General features: G+C 48.6%; 2 protein-coding genes across 2 annotated transcripts in view; both read left to right on the top strand.

The window, feature by feature from the left end:
- LOC144095207 (condensin-2 complex subunit G2-like) overlaps positions 1 to 3,900 on the top strand; it is a 62,300-nt gene extending 58,400 nt beyond the window's left edge. Inside the window, exons 17-18 of the mRNA XM_077628994.1 lie at positions 2,800 to 3,033; positions 3,685 to 3,900. Coding sequence (XP_077485120.1) covers positions 2,800 to 3,033; positions 3,685 to 3,900 — 450 coding nt within the window. The remainder of the gene's footprint in view (positions 1 to 2,799; positions 3,034 to 3,684) is intronic.
- A 1,249-nt stretch (positions 3,901 to 5,149) lies between these two features.
- On the top strand, positions 5,150 to 21,666 carry LOC144136604 (uncharacterized). Its single transcript, XM_077669080.1, has 4 exons — positions 5,150 to 5,264; positions 6,539 to 6,679; positions 17,099 to 17,198; positions 17,782 to 21,666. Exons 1-4 carry the CDS (start codon positions 5,151 to 5,153, stop codon positions 17,919 to 17,921), a joined length of 495 nt encoding a protein of 164 aa, XP_077525206.1. The 5' UTR covers position 5,150; the 3' UTR covers positions 17,922 to 21,666.
- Positions 21,667 to 21,908: the final 242 nt, after the last annotated feature.

Raw genomic sequence — 21,908 nt, 5'->3', positions numbered from 1 at the left:
AAGCAGTCACCATAGTCATAGTTATGGTGTTCTGGCAGTGGGGAGGTTTGGCTGACTAAATCCTTTATTAAGCCCATATTTACAGCTCTTGGGTTTGCCTGTCAGACTAGTCTAGGGAAGAGGTAGTGAAACAAGAGTGTGAAGGGGCAGGTCACCAGAAGAATAGAATGTGCAGCCTATAATGCATGACATGTACCGTATTTACACAATTGTAAGTCGACCCCCCAAATCACATTTCCGAAAAAAAAACTTTGAGGGTGTTTAAGCTTGGCCTTGAATAGTTGAACGCGATAGCATTATCCAGCGGCCGCCATTTATCGCCAGCCGCTATCGGCTGTCGCGCGGGGCCGTGCCCGTGGACACATTCCAAAACGAAAATGTGTTAGTCACTGGACCACTAGCGCTGCCGTTGTGATCACTGCTGCGGTCCCACAGCGCGTCGTTCTAACGTCGTCGTCCAGCGAAATCCCGCACTTCGCAAACAGTCATGGACGTCACGACATCGCGTGGAACAGCTGAAAATTTTCCTCGCTGCTGCTGCCACACCTGTAGCACCTGCTGCGAACGTCAAACTTGTGGCCCGGAGCGCAGCTGTTCATTTCTTCGGCGTAAAGAATGACAGCCATCTTGAATGTATCCATATGAACGAGCGCCGGTGGCATACCGGACACGGAGCACGAATGACGACTGATGAAGCACTACATTAAAACTTGTGAAACGCGGCGGCAGTACTGAAATGCGTCAGAGCCAAGAAGAAACTACGCGTGAATGACGTTGCTCTTCCGTCGGCTACTGACACTCCCCGACCCCGCTGCCGTTCCGAGTGGGGGTGCCGCCTCGATTGGAACAGCGGCCCTTCCATCAACTATCAACGCTTCCTTAAACGCCAAGCACGCATTTAAAAGTAAAAAGAAAACGTTTTGGACGCGTGAGTTTTCTGTAGAATGCGATTGCGTTATCAGGGCAGCGCCGCTTATCAGCAGCCGCAGTCTGCAGCCACATGTGGGGAGTGTGGGGTGCCAGTTTGCTGCTTATCGATAGCCGCCATTGGCCGCTGCCTGCGGGGGGAGGGGATGCCAGTTCTGCGTGTTGACATAGAAGCTGCTCAAGGCCAGCACCAAGAGCAATGCGACGGAGCCGTGCAGCAAAAATGCAACCACGCTGTAGCACGCCCGGTATCTCATTTGTCTCGCCTTTACTTATAGTGCTATGTTTTCGTTTCGACTGTAAGTCGACCCCCCCACTTCGGATTTTCAAATCTTGAAAAATAGGTCGACTTACAATTGTGTAAATACAGTGGCAAGCAAAGTACTCTTATCAGCACAGCACTTAGCCATTGCTTACCAGGACAATGGCAAGTGTGCAAGGTTCTGAAGTGGTTCTGAAGCAAGCAAAAGGAATACTTCTAAACGTGAAACATGGTCAGACATACAAAGTCTATGAATTTTTCACTACTGCCATATTTAGAATTTTAAGCAGTACTGACCATGTTGGCTTAATGGCTGTGTGGCACTGTGCAGCTCAGCCCAAGGTTGTGGGTTCAGTTCCCAGCAGCGACTGCACATTTTGGTGAGGGCAAAATGCAGCAATGGCCATGTACCTAGTTGTCGGTGCAGAGCAAAGAACCACCTCAAATGCTCGAAACTTACAATCCTTCACTATGATGTGCCTTATATCCCAGAGTGTGGATGCTTTGGGATGTAAAAATTCACTAATCACCTGCGAGGATGCTGCTAGCGTGGAACTTCAGGGAAGGCTGCTGCCTGCACAATTTCTGGCATACTAGTATTATTTACAGCATGCTGGAGTTACATGGAGACAATGAATGCTGGCTCTGCAGCAAATGCAGACTGCAAGCGAAGCAACCCGAATGCTAGGCTATAATGCTGACCTTGCTTGTGCAATTGTCTTGTGCTCTCACACATTGCAAGCTACAGTCAAAACTGGATATATTGAACCCAGATATTTCTAATAATTGGCTATTTCAAACTCGCAGATTATCCCCTTGAAAATTCTGTGTAAACATACCTCAAAGTCGCGTCATGTATGTATTTTGTGACTGGCAAAAAAATGGGGTTCCGCCTTGTTTTTCTAAGTAAAATTTCTTGCTTTGGGAAAGGGGGAGAGAACCATGCTCTTTAAATCTGCCTCGGGGTCCAGAAGCCCAGATCCAGGCATTATTTGAGCATTATCCTTAGCAAGCAAAGCATCATGTATATTGGTTCATTCTTTCTCAATATTTGCGCACAACTTTTTCAGTTCACTGGTGCCACAAAGTGGCCAGGCCGGCTTAGAGTGCTGCCAGCTAGCCTGATTCAGGTTATGGCCCAATCTCTTCACAAGTTGGGAGTGCCATCTGACTATTGAAGATCCCTTCAAAACCTCATCTTAAGTGTTATCCGACGTTAAGCGCCTTCATGGTGGCTCAGTACCCTTGGCATTTGGGTGCTGAGCTCAAGGCCACAGATTGGATCCCGGTCATTGCATTTTGGTGTGGGCGAAATGTAAAATGGCCTTTGTCTTGAGATATTTGTGCACATTAAGGAAACCCCTGGTGGTCAAAATTAACCCAGAGACCTCCACCATGGCAGGCCGCATAACCCACACAGAGTTGCTTTGGCACCCGAGATCGCTCTGTCGGTCTTTGTCAGTAATGGTATATATCTCCTTCCTTTTCTTCTCCTTCTGCGATTGCTTTTATTTTTTGTTGCCTTGATCTAAATTACATGCTGTGCACCATGTAGCACTGTGTGTGCAGGCAAAATGTACCAGTGCTTCTTATCCCCTCCCCCTGCACAGAGCCTCAGCGTGCAGGTTTCTTTGCTGACTGTCGCCAGTTTTCTGCCACCGGCTGAAGTGACCAACATCTCGATGCGCTGCCTGTCATTGCTGCGAAGCTTTTTGACTGGATCCGAGGACTGTGCACCTGTGTCTCTACCCATGGAGGCCAAGGCATGCGTGCTGCTGCTGTGCAACATGCATCGTGCCGCTGACATACTGGCACTTGTGGACGAGTCTGTGGATGAGCTGAATGTGAGTGTTGGGCAATGGGAAAGAACATAAGGGGGGCAAGAAGTGCACTCTCTGGGAGTTCTCTCTGGTGTCTGGGCTGCTATGGCCACCAAGAAGCTTGCATTCCACACCACAGGATGCTGTCTCTGCATGTGCAGCAGAGCGTGCTTGACCTGATTTGACTGTGCAGTGCACTCGTAGACTGTGTGCACTCCTGTGGTTATGGTGTTCTGCTGCTGACGCAAAAAACACTGGTTCGATCCCGGCCGTGGCGGTTGCATTTCGATGGAGGTGAAATGCTAGAGGCCCATGTAGTGTGCGACATCAGTGCACGTTAAAAACCCAGGTGGTCAAAATTATCCGGAGCCTTCCATTACGGCGTCCCTCATAGCTTGAGTTGCTTTGGGACGTTAAACCAGATCCTGTGTATTCTTGCTTCATAGTGTAGACAGACCAAGTGGATATGCTGTTGAAGTGCGTGCGCACACTCATGCGTGCATGCATGTGCATGTGTTTGATGCTGTGCACGAAGCGTACCACTTAGAAGTGAGGAAGGAGCATGCTTTCGATGGGAAGTGAACAGAGGATCTTCACTAAACAAGCTGAACAAGTGCAATTGCTGTTTGATGCTTTGCTTTTGAACTCATGTGTATGTGTTGCACCACACTGCAGAGCAAGCAGATACCAGCCAAGCGTCGGCGAGTGCATTTCAGCATTGAGGAACGCCCCTGCAACCCTTACCTTGCATTGCAAGTGCTCCAGCTTCTGCTGGAAGCTCCACATCTGCAACAGAGGCTGCTTAGGGACCATATTGCGCCCCTTTTCAGCACCTGGAGTGCCCTATTGCGGATCGTGGCAAGTGCTCTGCTGTTCATCTGTTGTTGTTAGTGGCTATTTATTGATAAAATAACAATGGAAGGAAAAGACATTGCTAGCCACGGCATCTGCCATCAAAACCTGAAGCACCTGAGCTGTGACTAGCGGGAATAAAAGGACAGGGAGAGGTGTCCGTCTGCTTGCAGATACTTTTGCTCCCAACCATTGCTGGCTAATCAGTGGCGTTAAAGTTGAGTACCCTGTATTTACAGTGAATGGCATTCCTTACTTCGGAGCAACTGCCATGCATAGACAGGCAAAAAAAGACCAGTTTGGCATGGGGTTCTTGGTCTTCCTATGCCAGAAGCGGGGCATATCAGGTAGTTCACTAAAGTGTGATGCTAGATTGTGTCTGTTCTTCTGGTATGGCATTTAAAGCCTGTTTAGGCTTTAGCTGCAGCCAGTGGGGCTTTATCCGTATGTATGACTTAAGCACATGCGATTCCTCAAGGTTTTGGTTTAAATAACCCACATTTTAATATTTTATTTCTTGGTAAAGTGACAATACTGCGACAATGTTCTGCTAATGACGTTGTGTATTGACAGAAGGTTTTGATGCTGAACCCTGGGGGCATATATTGTTAGGTTGTCACGGGACCTTTTAGTGTTGGCTAATGCATGGGGCACTCATAAATGCACTTGCAGTGACTGCTGGTTACCAGAGGGCACTCTATAATGCTTGGTAGCAGTGCACATTGATTAATGGGCATGAAAGTATGTAACTGTGCTGCCAACACAGTAGTTCCATTGTGAAATGAAATCTTATTACTGCACAAAACAGTATCTTGCTTGTCATCCTCGGGAATGGTGTTTGTTTATGCATGTCCAATTTTATTCGAGGCTCAGTTTGGAAATGTGGCCGGCAGGTTTCAAAACAGAGGATAAAATTTTGTTTAGAGCTCCTTGCAGGTGGCCGACCTGCCACTCACGACGGGGGTTTTTGTAAATTTTGGCTCCTGAGAAGACCTTGCTATTAAGCTGGTTATTACATGATCTGGAGAATAATTCATAAGTTGTTTCTGAGCTCTATGTGTGTTCCACTTTGTAGCTGATCCTCCTCTACTGTTACCTAGAAGCCTTGAAATCAGCATGTTGTGCTAGATTGTAATGAAAATACCAAATTTCCTTCATACTTTTCTAAAAAACAAAAAGAAAAATTGCCTAAGCTCGTCTTCAGTCATCGTCTTTTCATGAAGCCCATAAAACCTTGGGTTTCAGGGGTTTGCATATAACACTGTGCACTTGCTGTCTTGCAGGAGTTGATGGAGCACTTGCTGTGTACCTCCAGAAACAATACGCTGGTCCTTGGCACTATGATGTCTGCTTATCACATGTTCCTCCTCCTTACCTACGTCCTGCATGGCCAACAGCATCCTGTACGTTGCTCTGAAGCCTGCTACATTTGTAGTCTCACACATTGGTGCAGACATTTTGGCAGCATGTGCTGTTAAGTTCCTGCCTGGTGTGCTGTTCTTAAGGGATGGATTTCATATGAAGTTTGTTAGAGCAGGGGTGCAGGCTAGTGCAGCATAGCTTCAAGACAAATTCTTGTGTCCAGAAGGAAACTTTTCCAGGTAGGGCTTAAGCATAGATTTGCAATACCATATATTGCCGATTATAAGTCAACATTTTTTTTTAGGAAAATGACCTCCCAAGGTAGGGCTTAAGCATAGATTTGCAATACCATATATTGCCGATTATAAGTCAACATTTTTTTTTAGGAAAATGACCTCCCAAAGGTGAGGGGGGATCAACTTATAATCACAGTCGACCTGTACGTGAACTTGGTAAAGATGATCTATGTGCGGGGTCAAAAGCAGCTTCGACCGAGCTGCGGATAATATCGATCACCATGCACGCATAATTACGTAGTTGTCAGACACAGTGTGAGAGCGAGTCTTCTTAAAAAACAAATTGTCTCGCGAAGTTGTATTCTTTTTATTGTTTTCCTTTGCTATGATTGTACCTCACTGCTTCAATCTACTAGGTGTTCGAGTATTCTCAGAGGTGTTAATAATTCCTTTTTTTATTTATTGCAACAGTGTGCCTGCTGGCATAAAGTATTATTTACATATATAGGTACACACTGGACTGTAGTTTGAAGCAACATATTGTGCATACAGCAGTGCACGTACCTTTGACATCTGCCAAGGATGGTAAAGTGTTGCAATCTGCTTTCAAAAGTGGAAAATAGGCCAGTCAAAGTGTATACCATATGGCTAGGCTTAGCGTCTTGGGCAGAGGTGGCTGCTGGTGATGTTGCTTGGTTTTGTTTGCAGCTGCTGGTGTAAATGAGACCAATTGTCGCTGGTAGCAACATGCTGCTACTGCTGCACAATTTTTTTGTGGCATTGATCTTGTTATGCATGCACCTTCATGCTTTTGTTTAAAAAAGATATGTTTTATGTGAAGCAAACTATACCAGGCCATTTATATTAACTTGTGTGTGCCTTTTGTCTAGCATAGTCTGTGAAACTCCTGCTGCTTTTAGCATTAGATCAGACCGTCTCTCGGAGAAGGGGATGAGAGAATATTGTGCTTGGGCACAGTGTATCATCACTTGCATGTTGGCATTTTTAAATGAGAAGTTCTTGGAGTTGTATTGTTTTAGACTCTTATAAGACTTTCTGTTAACCCTGACTTCGTGCAGGTTAGTAATGAAAAGTTTGTGGCAACAAGAACCCTTGATTGTCGCATGAAGTGGATTCAGGAGTCTTTGTTGCCAAAGCTGCGTTCAGGGCTGCGAGGCCAGAGGGGTAGCTGCCAAGGGCTATGCATCCAAGCTGTCAAGGTGAGCCCACTCATCTGTTCTTGAAGACTTTTTTAATGACCTTGATAGAATTTATTAGGATCGTGGTAATGAAGATCTGTAGCTTGTCTGTTACCAAAACTCTAAGAAAATAATTTTCTCTTTGTGAAACATATGACAGCGGACGGGTTTTCACTGCTGAAGACACAGTGCTCCTATAGTGCTTATTATATGTATATTAATGCGTTGGCCTTACACGCCCTGTTGTCGAGAAAATCTGGTGTCAGCGTTGTCAGCGAAAAATCATGAGCATGACTTTGGCATGTTGAAGAAGAAAATACCAGCCAAAAAAGACTAACACGCCAGGAGAGAACAACACGGGACAACGGCTGGACTAACAACTGAATTCTTTATTCATTCCAGCCGTTGTCCTGTGTTGTTCTCTCCTGGTGTGTTCGTCTTTTTTGGCTGGTATTTTCTTCTTTAACATGCCATGCCAGCAGGCCCACCATTCTGCCCTGCTTCATGACTTTGGCAGGTGGCGCCCAGAGAGCAACCTAGGTGGCAGGTGGTTCACCAAGGTCGTGTGACCTTGCAGCAGCATCGCATCCAAGCATATATTGAGCAAACTGCCCACCGTGGCAGATGGCAGCTAAATTAAAGGTGCACTATTAAGAGGAATCTGAACTCGTCTTTTTACCGTGGGAACTTTACCTACGGGTTTCGGGCATTCTTAGAAATTTCGAATTACTGACCTGTGCGGCCGATTTCCCTAATTTAAATCGGATTAAACGTCCCAGCTTTCGCCTTTTTTTTGAACTCAACGCTGAAGGTAGGAGGAGTCAACCAACGCGTGGAGTGCCTTTCAGCCAGTCCAGTGGCGGCCCTTTAAGGGGGGACATGGCTTTCCTAAAAGCTATTTTTTCATTTTTTGACCAAATTCGATGAAATTCACTATCTTATTCAGTTTCTTGCACTGATATGAAATATCTAGATTTTTTTTTCAATAGGCCAATTATATTTACGAAGATAAAATAGATTACTGGTTCATAATTTGCAGAAACAATGAAAAATAACCGCACTATAGAAATTGATATTAACATTGGCTAGGTAGTAAAAAGCATAAGGAATACAATGTTAGGAGTACTTCTTTGATGTAACAAATATTAGCGATGCTATAGCAATCCAAAGTTCACTGTTCCAAATGTGGGTACCCTCTAGCAGAACTGCTAAATTTTAAATCCTAAATTTCAAAATCTGTTCATAACATCGTGTGGTTTGCACTCTTATAGCTACATGCCACAACAAAAATTATGGTCCTACCTGCCTCGAAGGCCAAGACATCGCTTCCACAACTTAGCAGGAAGTAAAAAATGGGTGTTTTGAGAAGACGAGAAAAAAGAAATAAACCCACTTTTAATCTAAAATGCAGAAAAAATAGTGCCATATTTTGCAACCTATGTAACTAAAAGCCACCAGGATTGTGGTCAGTTTGACTATGGCCATCCAAATGGCACTTTCCCAAGCTTCAGGTCGTCGTAGAGTTCCCGAACCGATTGCACACACAGAGTCGTCTGCTTCTCGGCAGCAAGGGCCGCCGCAGGCGCCAACTTCATCTTCATGTACCTGTGCCATGTTTTGGTGTGAAGGCTGTGGTGGGAAATGTTCATCGCGGCAAAAACATCATTTAATTAGTGTCGTTTGGTGATTCCCGGTGGCTTGCGTCACGTGCACAGCAAGAATGTTCACAAAGAACGGTTTGGCCTTCTGGTTGCCGTTCACGCTGGGCGAGCTCCACGCCGACGCCGCATCACCGCAGCACGTGCACCTGATAACAATCTTTATGGCGAGGCCATATTCTCGTTCGCCTCTGACTACCGCCGCACACTTTGCACTTCACGCATGACGTCATCGCGTTCACGGAGTCCAAGTTTACAACAACGAAGCCCATCTCGATGTCGGCTGGCGCGGCCGCATCGTCGTCAGCGTGAGTGAGAAAATCCAGCTTTCGCATCGTTGCCGGAGTTGAACCAAGAACTTGAAGTTTTTCTTGAGTTTCAACCTCCCTCTGCACCAAATCCATACGCTGCATTGCAGTGTCATGCTAACGCGACCGCTCATCGACAAGCTGGCTAGACCTACTTCAGCACTGTTGGCAGCTTCGGCATCGCTTGCCGTTGGTGGCGGACTGTTCTCGATGCCTTATGAAGGAATGGCATGCTTCTGGAAGTTATTAACAAATCACTTCTTTCTTTTGCCGAACTTGTGCCTCGTGGCGAACTTCCCTGTTGGAGCGGACATCATTGCACACTTGTCATAATTAATGAGCGAAGAGACTCGTCGTCGCGTCACTTGCAGAGTGGAGCAGACGACGAGAGCCTCGCGCAGCCAATCACAGCGCGCTTTTTGGTCACGTACGCATGGGAAACGAAAAAACGGTCACGTGGCAAACGAAAAACGGTGAACCTACGCACCAAATTTTTGCATACTGAATACTGTTGTGATGACCCCCATGTGATGACCCCCATAATGCGCAGGTCCATACGGGACGGAGAGGCAAAGAGACACCGTATGGCTCAGTTTAAACAAACAGATATATTCAATAATTATACATGATTAAGATTCAGAGGCTGGGGCGTCCGAGCTTACGTGCCAACGACTTCATGGGGGCGATGGAGTGGCTCCGGAGTTGGGCTCGAGCGGTTGCTGGCAGAAGCTGCACGCCGTCGGGCTTCGGCGCTGAAGGCCCTCTTGGCGAACGATGTCGTCCTGAGCGTCCATCTTCCGTACTGCTTGTCGATTTTTATATCCTCTTCTCCCCACACTCCCTAGGGTGAGGACGCCCACGCCGGAGGGGAAGGAGGGGGGCTAGGGCTTTCACTTGGGCGCACAAACATACCACCGCACTTCTGGTCTCGCCCCCCTCACGTGTTGAGTTCGAGGGAAAGAAGGTTGTCTTCGAGGTAGCGCATAGCGTCGGCTGTGGTAAGGCGCGCTCTGGCCCGCTGACAGTTCCCGCAGGTCACCGGCCTCCGTTCTCCATCCATCAACTGACACTCGCTCCTCAAGGTAAGGCGCGCTCTGGCCCGCCCCTGGAACCGCCACGGCAATTGGGGAGGATAAAGCCCGTTTCCCCGCGGCGGCGGCGGCGGGTCCGGTTGGGTCCGGTTGGGCTTAAACCCCTTCGTTCTGGTCGTCACTCTCAAAGAGCATGGCTGGGTAATTGATGATGCCGCTGTCATCTGGGTCTCCGTCTACGCCGCGCCGTCGAACGCGGAACCTCGTAGCACACACAAGGAACGTCACACTCGCTCACCCTCCAGAAGAATGTTCTCCGAACATTTGAGTCCATGCAGCTCCCCTTGTCTTTCTGAATCGCCTCGCACAGTGCGTCCGACAAAACACTTTTCGCTGCACTCAACACCACTGCACAACACCATATGCCTCCGCTGTCATAACTGGCATCTCCAGAAGCAGCACTGATCTTCTTTTACAGATAAACATGAAACTCAGCACCCAAGCCTCTCCTTTCTAGTCCAAAGTGGACGAAATAAATTTACCACAGTTACAAAGGAGCTCCCACTTCTAGCACGATCACGGCACAGACAAAAATATAGATAACGAAAGGAAGTAGGGCAGGTTCTGCATGCGCTCCGCATGCTCTCCTGTGAAGGTGTTACTTAATGACAGAAAGGTTTAACTACCAACTCCGATAACTTAACACATAAGCACATAGCAATGTTATGAGCTGCGGCATTACACAATTCTAACCAGTTCACAACTCCGCTCTGTTTACGCCATTAGTCCGACTTAGCTTTCCGATTTCGCAGCGGATATCGGCCTTCATGAGTCATACTAAGTAAGTCTGTGACCCTTTGTCTGCTTTGGGACTCGCGAGGGCTCGTGGCAGGAGCCTCTCCTGGCGTTATCTGCGCGGCAACCTCGCGCGCTTCTTCTTCTAGCAATGCATGAAGTAAATCCGGTGGCATTCCGGCCGTCACCTCTGGCGCCTGCCGAACAAATGCAGGAGAGGGCGTTTCTTGCGAACTATCTGCGCGCTCCGCTTCACTTCTGTCCCCATCAAAATCCGCGCTTTCCCTTTCCTCATTTCGTGAATACTGAACCGGTGCCGACTTGAGGCGATTTGCATGTATCCTTATCAAGCGCCGGTTCACGTCTCGGACTCTGAAGTTTACCGGAGAAAGCTTCTCGACAACCTCGCACGGTCCTCTCCACTTCGTCTGGAACTTACGAGCTAGCCCAATCTGCCTTTGGCAGTTTTCAATGTACACGCTGTCCCCCACATCAAACGGCGCGTCTCTAGCACTGCGATCGTGCACCTCCTTCCTGCGCTTCGCCGCTTTCTTTAAGGCCTCCTTTGCGATGTCCCTCGCCACTTGCAAGCGCGATTCTAGCTCAACCTTATAGTCGTCCAGTGAAGCGTATGGGACACGACGGGGGCCCTCTGGCACTTCACTAGGCTGGTCCGGGTCTCGGCCGTTGAGAAGAAAGAATGGCGATTCGCCCGTGCTCTCGTGTGCTGCGGAATTGTAGGCAAACATTGCATACGGGAGCCACAAGTCCCAGTCCCGCTGGTCGCGCGAAACAAAATGCGACAGGAAACCGGCCACGGTTTGGTTCAGTCGCTCCACCGCGCCGTTGCAAGCCGGATGGTACGGTGTTGTCTGCTTCTTAGCGATCTTAAGCAGCTCGCAAACTCTCCTCATTAGCTGCGACACGAAGTTCGTTCCCCGATCTGTCAAGAGTTGCCTCGGGGGTCCATGTCGGAGCACGATCTGTTCGACAAATGCTCTTGCAACCGTGTCTGCCTTCTGATCTGGGAGTGCTACCGCTTCCGCGTATTTTGAAAGGTGATCGACAAATACTAAAATGTACTTGTTTCCGGAAGTGGTCGTGGGCAATGGGCCCATTATGTCCATACCTGTCCGCTCGAAGGGAGCCGAAACCTCAGGGAACGGCTGAATTGGAGCTGGTCTTCGTCCCTTGGGTGTTTTTCTTTCGAGACAGGAATGACACTTCGCACAATAGTCTCTAACATCCTGTCGCATGCCACTCCAAAAGTACAAACGCTCCACACGCCTGCGTGTCTTCGCTACGCCAAAATGACCGGCGCATGGCGCATCGTGAAACGCGCGAAGAACCCTTTCTGTCCACGACCGAGGTATGACGACTCTCTCCCAAGCGGTTTTCTCTGGTCTCCCTTTCCTGGTTGGCCTCGTGCGCCGACACAGGGTGCCGTCTTTGCCAATGAAATAACCTAGCTGTTCGGGATGAGACGGTGCGCCCTCTAAGCTTTCGATTATTCGCTTCAGGTCAGGATCTTTGCACTGCTCTGTGCGTAATTCGGCGGGGTCGACTACGGGGACAAACTCATCTATAGCTGCCACGGCAGCTGTGCGGCTGAGTGCATCAGCATTCAGATGTGTCTTTCCTGACTTGTGCTCAACTTCAAAGCAGTATTCCTGCAGGTGTAGATTCCATCTAGCGAGTCGCGAGCTAGGGTCCCTGACACTCATCAACCATTTCAGAGGATGGCAGTCTGTGACTAGCTTGAATTTGCGGCCGTAAAGGTAGCATCTGAAGTGCTTTACTGCCCAGACAACGGCGAGGCACTCCCTTTCCGTAGCTCCGTACTTTTGCTCTGTGGGGCTCAGCTGTCGGCTAGCAAAAGCAACGGGATGTTCTTTGCCCTCGATAACCTGAGATAGCACGGCACCAACTGCGAACTTTGACGCATCTGTGGCCATAACGAAGGGCAAATTAAAATCCGGGTGGCGCAACAGCGGTGCACTCATTAGCTTCCTTTTCAGAGCCCCAAAAGCATCCTCCGCGTTTTCGTCCCAGCGAAAGGCGACATTTTTGGCTGTTAAGGCGGTGAGCGGCTTAGCGAGCTTGGCGAACTCCTCTATGTGCCTTCGGTAGTAACCGATCAGGCCGAGAAACTGCCAGACCTGGCGGACGCTAGTCGGGGATGGAAAATCCGAGACACACCTTAGTTTCTCAGGGTCCGGTCGCACGCCGTCAGCTGAAACAACGTGCGCGAGGTATTTCAGCTCGTTTTTGAGGAATTGGCACTTAGAGGGCTTCAGCTTGAGACCCGCTCCTCTTAGTCGCACCAAAACCTGCTCAATATCGCGCAAATGGTTCTCAAAACTGTCACTGTATATGATTATGTCATCCATATACACGAAGCACAGCCTCCCCAGAAGACCTGCCAGGATAACATCAGCGGTTCTCTGCCAGACAGCAGGGCTGTTGGCCAGACCCATCGGCATTCTTTTCCATTCATAGTGCCCTGAGGGCGTGTTGAATGCCGTTTTCTCGGCATCTGCCGGATCCATTGCTATCTGCCAGAATCCCGCCGCCATGTCCACTACCGTGAAGTACCTGGCAGAGCCCAGCTGAGAAAGCGTCTCCTGTATATTGGGGTTGGGGTATGGATCGATGCGAGTTACGGCATTTAGTTTGCGGTAGTCCACTACCAATCGATACGAGCCATCTGGCTTTTCCACCAATAGTGCTGGTGCTCCCCAGGGTGACTTTGAATGTTCGACAATGCCGCGATTAATCAGGTCCTGCACCTGCCGCTCCATCTCCTCACGTTGGGAGTAAGGAATCCTGTACGCACGCTGGTAAACGGGCGATGAAGTGCCGGTTTCTATCCTGTGCTTTATAACGCCACAGCAGCCCAAATCCAGGTTGGACGCGGCGAATACCTCCGAGTAGTCGTTCAGCAAACCAGCCAGAGCCTCCCTCTCCCTGGATTTTACGTGAGAAAGATCGAACGACACCTTTGGAGCAGCCGAAGGACTAGCATGCTCTACAGTTGCGAGTACCGTATTGGTGGGCTCACGTTTCTCTATCGCAGAGGTGAAGAAAGCCAATGTTTTGTTCTTGGAAAGGCTCAGTGGCTGCTGGCTACAGTTAACCACCCGTAGGGGCACTCTGTGGGCGTCATTAACTGTCACGAGGCACGCGGCTGCCTTCAGGCCATTGCTGAGAGAGTCGACCGGCTCAAGCACTCCCACGGCGCCGCTCTCTACATCTGAAGGCACAAACGCGTACAAAATGTGCTCCGACCAAGGAAGGACGACCGCCTCCTCGACCAGCCTGACGGCAACCCACGAATATACCTTCTCCAATGATCCCACTGTTTGACGGGTGTCAATATCGGTAATGCGAATCTCAGCCCCTCTCCTGTTCAAAAACGGAACTTTTGAGCCGCCCGCATTAACCTCTTCCTCAGAGAATGAGACTACTACCTTCCCTTTTCTCAAAAAATCCTGCCCTAATATACCTGACACTCCGTTTGGCAGAGACACCGTGTCCGGGCATACGTAGCAGGGGTGCTCCAATGCAATTCCGCCGAGAGAGAAGTGTAACCGGTAGAGTCCACTTATGCCAAGAGGATCCCCCGTTATGCCTACAAATTTGGTTGCCATACCACCAGACGCTTCCAACACCTCGCGGTCCCCCTTCCTTCGAAGCGTGTTAAAACTGCTCTCCTTAAGCAATGTCACCTTTGACCCCGTATCTATCAACAATTCCATACAACAACCATTTAACTTGCAATGCACAACAGGGCATGCCTCGTCGGCCACACAAAAATACCACCACCTCATCATCCACCGCTCCCTCCCCACGCTCCTCAGGCTGGGGAGGACTATCTAGTTTTTTGTCTCGGTATCTGGAGCCCCGATGTAGGCTTGCTTAGGGCGTGTCTCGCCTGCTTCTCTTTGTGGCTCCCCACGGCGCACGTTTTGGCAGAACCTGGCGATGTGTCCGCGACCCTGGCAAGCGAAGCATACGATTTCTTCAAAATCTCGCATACCGCGCCTGTAGCTTTGTGGCGGTCTCCGGTTTCCAGCGAATGGGCGCTGTTGAGCGCGCGCTTCAACCTGGCGTTCCACCTGCTGAGATAGCAGCTGTTCTAAGCGATCTAACCGCTCTGTCAAGAGAGCAACCTCAGGGTTGAGCACCGCTCTCTCTATGACGCGTACTCTCGCTGCGGCTGTCGTTAACGCCTCATTTCGTTCCTCATCCAATGCGGCCGCCACGGCTTGGTCGAAATTGCTCGGCTTGCGCGAGAGCACGAACCGGCGCACGGGGTCTTGCAGACCAGCCACGAACAAAGCGGTCATTTCCTCTTTAAGTATATCCTCCGCGTATTTCTTCTTTAGCTGGTCTCCTTCCTCCTCCCTGCTTAACGTATCGCGCGCTAAGCGCTGAAGCCGCGACGCAAACGTTCGCACGTCCTCCCACACCATCTGTCCGGCGTCACGGAACCTCTGTACCCGCACGTGACGTGGTTCAGTGTCGAAATGCTCAAACGCGAGCTTCTTAAATTCCGCAAATGATTTTGTGGATTTTACTTTTTCGTCTCGCCATGCAAAATCATGAGCAGCTCCTGCCATCTTACACCTTGTCATTCCCAGCATTTGAGCATCGGACCATCCCCCCATTTTCCCAATCTCTTCTAGCATGGAAAAGAAATCGCAGATTGGAACCCCTGTCTTATCTCCTGTAAACGTCGGAATGACGCTTCCTAATGCCAGCATGCTTGCTCCGAGCGACGGCTGTGGAGTGGGAGCTCCCTCAGATACAGACATTTTTTTTTTTTTTTCTCAAGCCCTCCAGTGCCTCAAGCCTCTCAAATGGGGGTAAAAGTCCCACAATCAGTCCCGTGATTCCCTTTTGATTACAATTTTGAAGTCATGAATGTCACAGCATTCAGAGGACATTTGCTTTTGAGGCCCCACTTCTGACACCAGTGTGATGACCCCCATAATGCGCAGGTCCACACGGGACGGAGAGGCAAAGAGACACCGTATGGCTCAGTTTAAACAAACAGATATATTCAATAATTATACATGATTAAGATTCAGAGGCTGGGGCGTCCGAGCTTACGTGCCGACGACTTCATGGGGGCGATGGAGTGGCTCCGGAGTTGGGCTCGAGCGGTTGCTGGCAGAAGCTGCACGCCGTCGGGCTTCGGCGCTGAAGGCCCTCTTGGCGAACGATGTCGTCCTGAGCGTCCTTCTTCCGTACTGCTTGTCGATTTTTATATCCTCTTCTCCCCACACTCCCTAGGGTGAGGACGCCCACGCCGGAGGGGGGCTAGGGCTTTCACTTGGGCACACAAACATACCACCGCACTTCTGGTCTCGCCCCCCTCACGTGTTGAGTCCGAGGGAAAGAAGGTTGTCTTCGAGGTAGCGCATAGCGTCGGCTGTGGTAAGGCGCGCTCTGGCCCGCTGACAGTTCCCGCGGGTCACCGGCCTCCGTTCTCCATCCATCAACTGACACTCGCTCCTCAAGGTAAGGCGCGCTCTGGCCCGCCCCTGGAACCGCCACGGCAATTGGGGAGGATAAAGCCCGTTTCCCCGCGGCGGCGGCGGCGGGTCCGGTTGGGTCCGGTTGGGCTTAAACCCCTTCGTTCTGGTCGTCACTCTCAAAGAGCATGGCTGGGTAATTGATGATGCCGCTGTCATCTGGGTCTCCGTCTACACCGCGCCGTCGAACGCGGAACCTCGTAGCACACACAAGGAACGTCACACTATCGAACTATCAAAGAAACCATTCAGAGCGTTTTAACTTTTCATTAATAAGTCTCCCTGTGTTTTTTTCTAGTTCTTAAAAGCGTGGGTGTACAGTTTGACGAGGCCCAGCTTGCTGAGGGCAAAGAAAAAAGTGAGAAAAGTTGAGCGTTTGAGCCTTTTCAACCAGGCAACTTCCTCCTAATATTTCTTGAAGCAATTTCCAATTCTAATCTTATACATCCAAAAGATAGGTACGGATATGTACCACATTTGAGGCTTCATTGGTACAATTGTGTACCCCCTTTTGTCTACAACACCAGTGGTTGAAACGTCCTGAAATTGATGTTATTCAATTCCTAGAGTCATTCTGAGCACAATTTTACCATTTGTACGCTTACAGCTTGCATCATATAAGGTGTTAGCTTTTTCTCGAACCTCCTAGCATTGATCGCTTCTTGTGTCCTATGGTAGGCAGCTGTAATTTTTTTAAAGGCACTGTCTACTCAAAGACAGAGTGTGACTTGGCTGAAGAAATTAATTTCTTGCATACTGTGGAGATACAGTGGACCCTTATTAATTCAAACACACTATTCAGACTTCTGGTTTGTTTAAACTGAGGCTTAGAGGTCTGATTTATTGAAACTGAGGCCTTGGTTCTGTCAACATCAAGTGCATAAAAGGGGCTGCACTGAAATCAAACTGCGCATATTTCAGACCAATTTTCAGTCCCTTTCAAGTTCGAATTTATTGAGAGTCAACTGTACAAGCTCATGATTAGTAGTGCTGCTATATATAGTGAAGGTTGGTGGACAAGAACAGGAAGCGCATGAAAGAGTCAAGAGTGCTTGTGTAATCCCAGAAGCTGTCATAGGAGCCCCTATTGCCTTTTTTTTTTTTCTAGATCTACTTAAAGGTGGCCCGTGCGGCACTAATGAGTCCATGGGCCAACTTTCAGTTTGCCAGAAATGTGCTTGCCTTCTTGGTTTTGTGCCAAAAAACAGGTGAGGACATGCTTTTTCTTTGTGCAAAGATTTGCCGTGGGTTAGGTAGATCTTGTGAGCCATTGCACCTTTATTCCTTGAGCAGGAAGAATACAGTGCCAAGGAGTACCAAAACAGAGGTGGTCTTACTTAGTTTTGTTGGAAGGCACTGATAGCCATGCATCTAATGAACACTGGGCAGTTTGCAGTAGCACCACAGCGCCACTGCCTTTAAAGCAAGATGCATCCTGTGGCGCATGTGCCGCATGTTCGTGTTGTGTTCACTGTTTGCAAAAATGACACCATGCCATGACACAATTGTTGCATCCATCATGTTATGAAAAATCAGCCTAGATCTGCATGTAGTGATTATGCTATGCTCCTTATGCTCCTTGGTTTCAGTGACTGTTGGCTTCCGTCATGTATGTCATAACAGGCCTCTCTTTTCCCTTCCTTTGGCTGCTTTATGTACACCTGTGGCACAGATATAAAACTTACTGTCATTGGTAAGGTAGATTAGCAACTCCTTGTGTGTTATAAATGGTGTTGTGTTTGCTGGCGAGGAGCAAAATGAAATGCAATGCCAGTGTGATTTTTGATGCAGTGGAAGGGGACCACTTGAATGCGGACATCGACCTCGTACCTCCAGTTGTGAAGCAGTTCAAAGTGCTCTATGTGAAAAACAAGCGACAAGCTTCTGTCATAGATGCCCTTTTGGACAATATCACCTCTCGAAACCGATGAACACCTGGCCATGCATTCTGCAGGGGTTTAAAGAGCACTGTTGTTGAAAAGGGTATACACGGCATAATGGTACGCAATTGCACTTGAGTTGTTTTTATGGTTCTAGCTTCCTGACCCCCTCACCTCTGTTTTTTTTTCTTTTAGTTTATTTACATGGTTAGCCTGTATCATGTTTCAGCTGGCCACAGAAGCTTTCAGAACACACAGGTTGAAAAAAAGTTTGAATTTTTTTGCAGCTGAAGCATGCTGCCTTTTTTAGATTTAATGCTCTGTACTCATTACATGTACTTATTATATTATGTGCTCATTAGTGCTCAATACATGCTCCACAACAAACTTTTTTTTTTACCTTCTGTCTTCTGAAAACTTTTGTGAGTTGTATTTCTTCCAGACTATGATTTGAGCAGACATGGTGTCATGATCTCTTACTGAGAAACGGTGTTTTTAGGGCAAGCACTTTTTAACTTGTTTTGTTCATTTATTTTTTGGGGGCGTATAGGCAGCACTCGAATTTTCTTAATTCCTGCCAAATGCTAATCTGAGGCGAGGTTGCAGGTTCACAGCAGCTACCCAAATGCAGCCGAACTGCAGCTAACTAGCATCTGAGGCACCCTAGGATGCACTGTGCCTCTCGCATGTGCTCTCGATGACAAAATAGACTGCAAATTTTTTTTATGGGTTGTGCATAAAGGGGTGTAGACAATATAAATTTGGTTGCACATTTCTTTTTTTTTTGCAATGATGCTTAAGATATCCGTATTTACACGATTGTAAGTCGACCTATTTTTCAAAATTTGAAAATCCGAAGTGGGGGCGACTTAAAGTCGAAACGAAAACATGGCACTATATAAGTAAAGGCGAGACAAATGAGATATCGGGCATGCTACAGCGTGGTTGCATTTTTGCTGCGCGGCTCCGTCACATCGCTCTTGGTGCTGGCCTCGAGCAGTTGCTATGTCAATGCGCAGAACTGGCATTTCCTCCCCCGTGGGCGGCGGCCAATGGCGGCTATCGATAAGCAGCAAACTGGCACCCCACACGTGGCTGCAGACTGCGGCTGCTGATAAGCGGTAGTGGCCTGATAACGCAATCGTGTTCTACGGGAAGCTCAAGAGTCCAGCACGTTTCCTTTTTACTTTCAAATGCACGCTCAGCGTTTAAGGAAGCGTTGATAGTTGATGGAAAGGCCGCTGTTCCAGGCGAGGCGGCACCCCCACTCGGAACAGCAGCAGCGCCGGGGAATGTCTATAGCCGACGGAAGGGCCGACGCCATTCACGCATAGTTTCTCTTTAGCTCTGACGCATTTGACTACTGCCAGCCTGATAACGCAATCTCTTTCTACGGTAAGCTTAAGCGTCCAACATCTTTTATTTTTACTTTCAAATGCACGCAAGGAAGCATTCATAGTTGACGGAAGGGTCACTTTTCTAATCGAGGTGGCACTCCCACTCGGATTGGCAGTGGCGCTGGGGAGTGTCAGTAGCCGACGGAAGAGCCGACACCATTCACGCGTAGTTTCTCTTTGGCTCTGACGCATTTGACTACTGCCGGCCCGATAACGCAATCGTGTTCTACGGGAAGCTCAAGGGTCCAACACCTTTTCTTTTTACTTTCAAATGCGCGCTCGGCGCTCAAGGGAGCGTTGATAGTTGATGGAAAGGGTGCTGTTTCAATCGAGGCGGCACACCCACTCGGAACGGCAGCGGGGCCGGGGAGTGTCAGTAGCCGATGGAAGAGCCGACGCCATTCACGCGTAGTTTCTCTTTGGCTGTGACGCATTTGGCTACTGCCGGCCGTGTTTCACAAGCTTTAATGTAGCGCTTCATCAGTCGTGATTTGTGCTCCTTGTCCGGTATGCCACCGGTGCTCGTTCATGGCTACATTCAAGATGACTGTCGTTCTTTACGCCGAAGAAACAAACAACTGCTTGTCGGGCCACAAGCTTGACGCTCGCAGCGGGTGCTACAGGTGTGGCAGCCGCAGCGAGGAAAATTTTCAGCTGTTCCACGTGATGTCGTGATGTGGCTGTTTGCAAAGTGTGAGATTTCACTGGACGACGTTAGAACAACGTGCTGTGGGACCGCAGCAGCGATCACGATGGCAGCGCTAGTGGTCCAGTGACTAACATATTTTTGTTTTGGAATGTGCCCACGGGCACGGCTGCGTGTGACAGCCAATAGCGGCTGGCGATAAACGGCGGCCGCCGGATAATGCTATCGAGTTCAACTATTCAAGGCCAAGCTTAAACAACCTTGAAGTTTTTTTTTTTTCAGAAATGTGATTTGGGGGGGTCGACTTACATTCGAGTCGACTTACAATCGTGTAAATACGGTATATATATATATTACTATGTTGTATTTACCCGTGACCAGTGGGTAACTTATAACTGATTTTCTTTTTTCATGCAGTTTTGGTTTCAATAGCCAAGAAATGGCTGCAACGTCAAAGTCCAGTATACGTCTCGTGAGGCATGAAAAATCCTGCGATATATTAGCTGCTTCTTCAATCACTTTCATTCTGGCTCTTGAGGTGGTTGGGTGGCCTTAGCATTGTAGTAGTGAATTAAAGCAATGAAGCAGCCATTGTATCACAGTTTACCATGCTTCGCATGACCTACATGTACTTTGCTGTCACAGCACCATTTGGCTGCTGAAACCTGTACCAAAACAGCATGAGAGAAGAAATTCAATTATAATTTATTTTCTGGTTGCACATGAATACTTGAAGATGATCCATGTATAGTAATGTCTTGCACATCATTACAAAGAAGAAAACATGCAATTGAAATTTGGCATCTATACAGTGGTCTGTAACTTTATCTTAGCAGCTTTGAAAAATTCTCTCACCTCAACCAGAGGCTTGTCTGTGGTGAAACCGCTGACAAATCTTGTGTATTGACGTAGCTTTCGTCTCGTGCCAAGTTTAACAACGGTACTTGCGTGGTTCGGCCACGCATGATGCGGAATCAGAATCGTCTGCAATGAGATCAAGGAAGCAAAAGCTACCAATGCCGGGTTTTCGTTAAAGGGTGGTGGTGGCACCACCTGTTGTCTGTAGAGGAAAATGTCACGACGCGGAACGTGCTGAAGCGAGCGCTGCAAGGTGCGCAGGTCCTATGACAGCCACAGCGCCAGCCTTCAGCAGCTTTCAGACAAATATGGGGTTGCATCATGCATGGCTGAACCACAAAAGTATCATTATCAAACTTGATACGAGACAAAGGCTGCCTCACTTTACAAGCATTGTACATGGTTTCATTGCAAACAAGCCTCCATTTGAGATGCGAGAATTGTTCAAAGCTGCTGTGATAAAGTTGCAGAACACTGTGGTTCTTTGGAAGTAACTGGTGGTAGTTCCATCATATAGCGTGCTTCAGTTTGGTTCTCCTGCTTGCTGTTTTTTTCTATTTCATCGTGATAGCTGTGTAAGGAACCGGCTTCTAGGTGAATGGCATCTACCATGTCATAACCGGGAGCTCTAGTGTTCACCAACCAGCCAAGAACAGCATTGCCGAGGTGGGCATCATAGTGAGTGCACTCATGGGTTCGATCCTGGCCGCAGCGGTCGAATTTCGATGGAGGCGAAATTCTAGAGGCTCCTGTACTGTGCGTTGTCAGTGCACATTAAAGAACCCCAGGTGGCGGAAATTTGCAGAGCCCTTCACTACAGCATCCGTCATACCCCGAGTCGCTTTGGGATGTTAAACCCCCATAAACCAAACCTAAACCAATCATGGAGGGAGGGGGGGGGGGGGGGGGGGGGGGGGGGGGGGGGGGGGGGGGGGGGGGGGGGGGGGAGGGATTGAAAATTGGTTTTGAAGAAAGGAAGTGACGCAGTAACTGTCTCACATATCTCGGTGGACACCTGAACTGCTCTGTAAGGGAAGGGATAAAGGAGGGAGTGAAATAAGAAAGGAAGAAAGAGGTGCTGTAGTGGAGGTCTCCAGAATAATTTCAGCCACCTGGAAATCTTTAATGTGCACTGAC

Source organism: Amblyomma americanum, chromosome 6, assembly GCF_052857255.1.
Source record: "Amblyomma americanum isolate KBUSLIRL-KWMA chromosome 6, ASM5285725v1, whole genome shotgun sequence".
In the NCBI taxonomy this organism is placed as follows: Eukaryota; Metazoa; Arthropoda; class Arachnida; order Ixodida; family Ixodidae; genus Amblyomma; species Amblyomma americanum.
The sequence above is the reverse complement of the archived record's forward strand: the minus strand, read 5'-3'. Positions and strand labels throughout refer to the sequence as shown.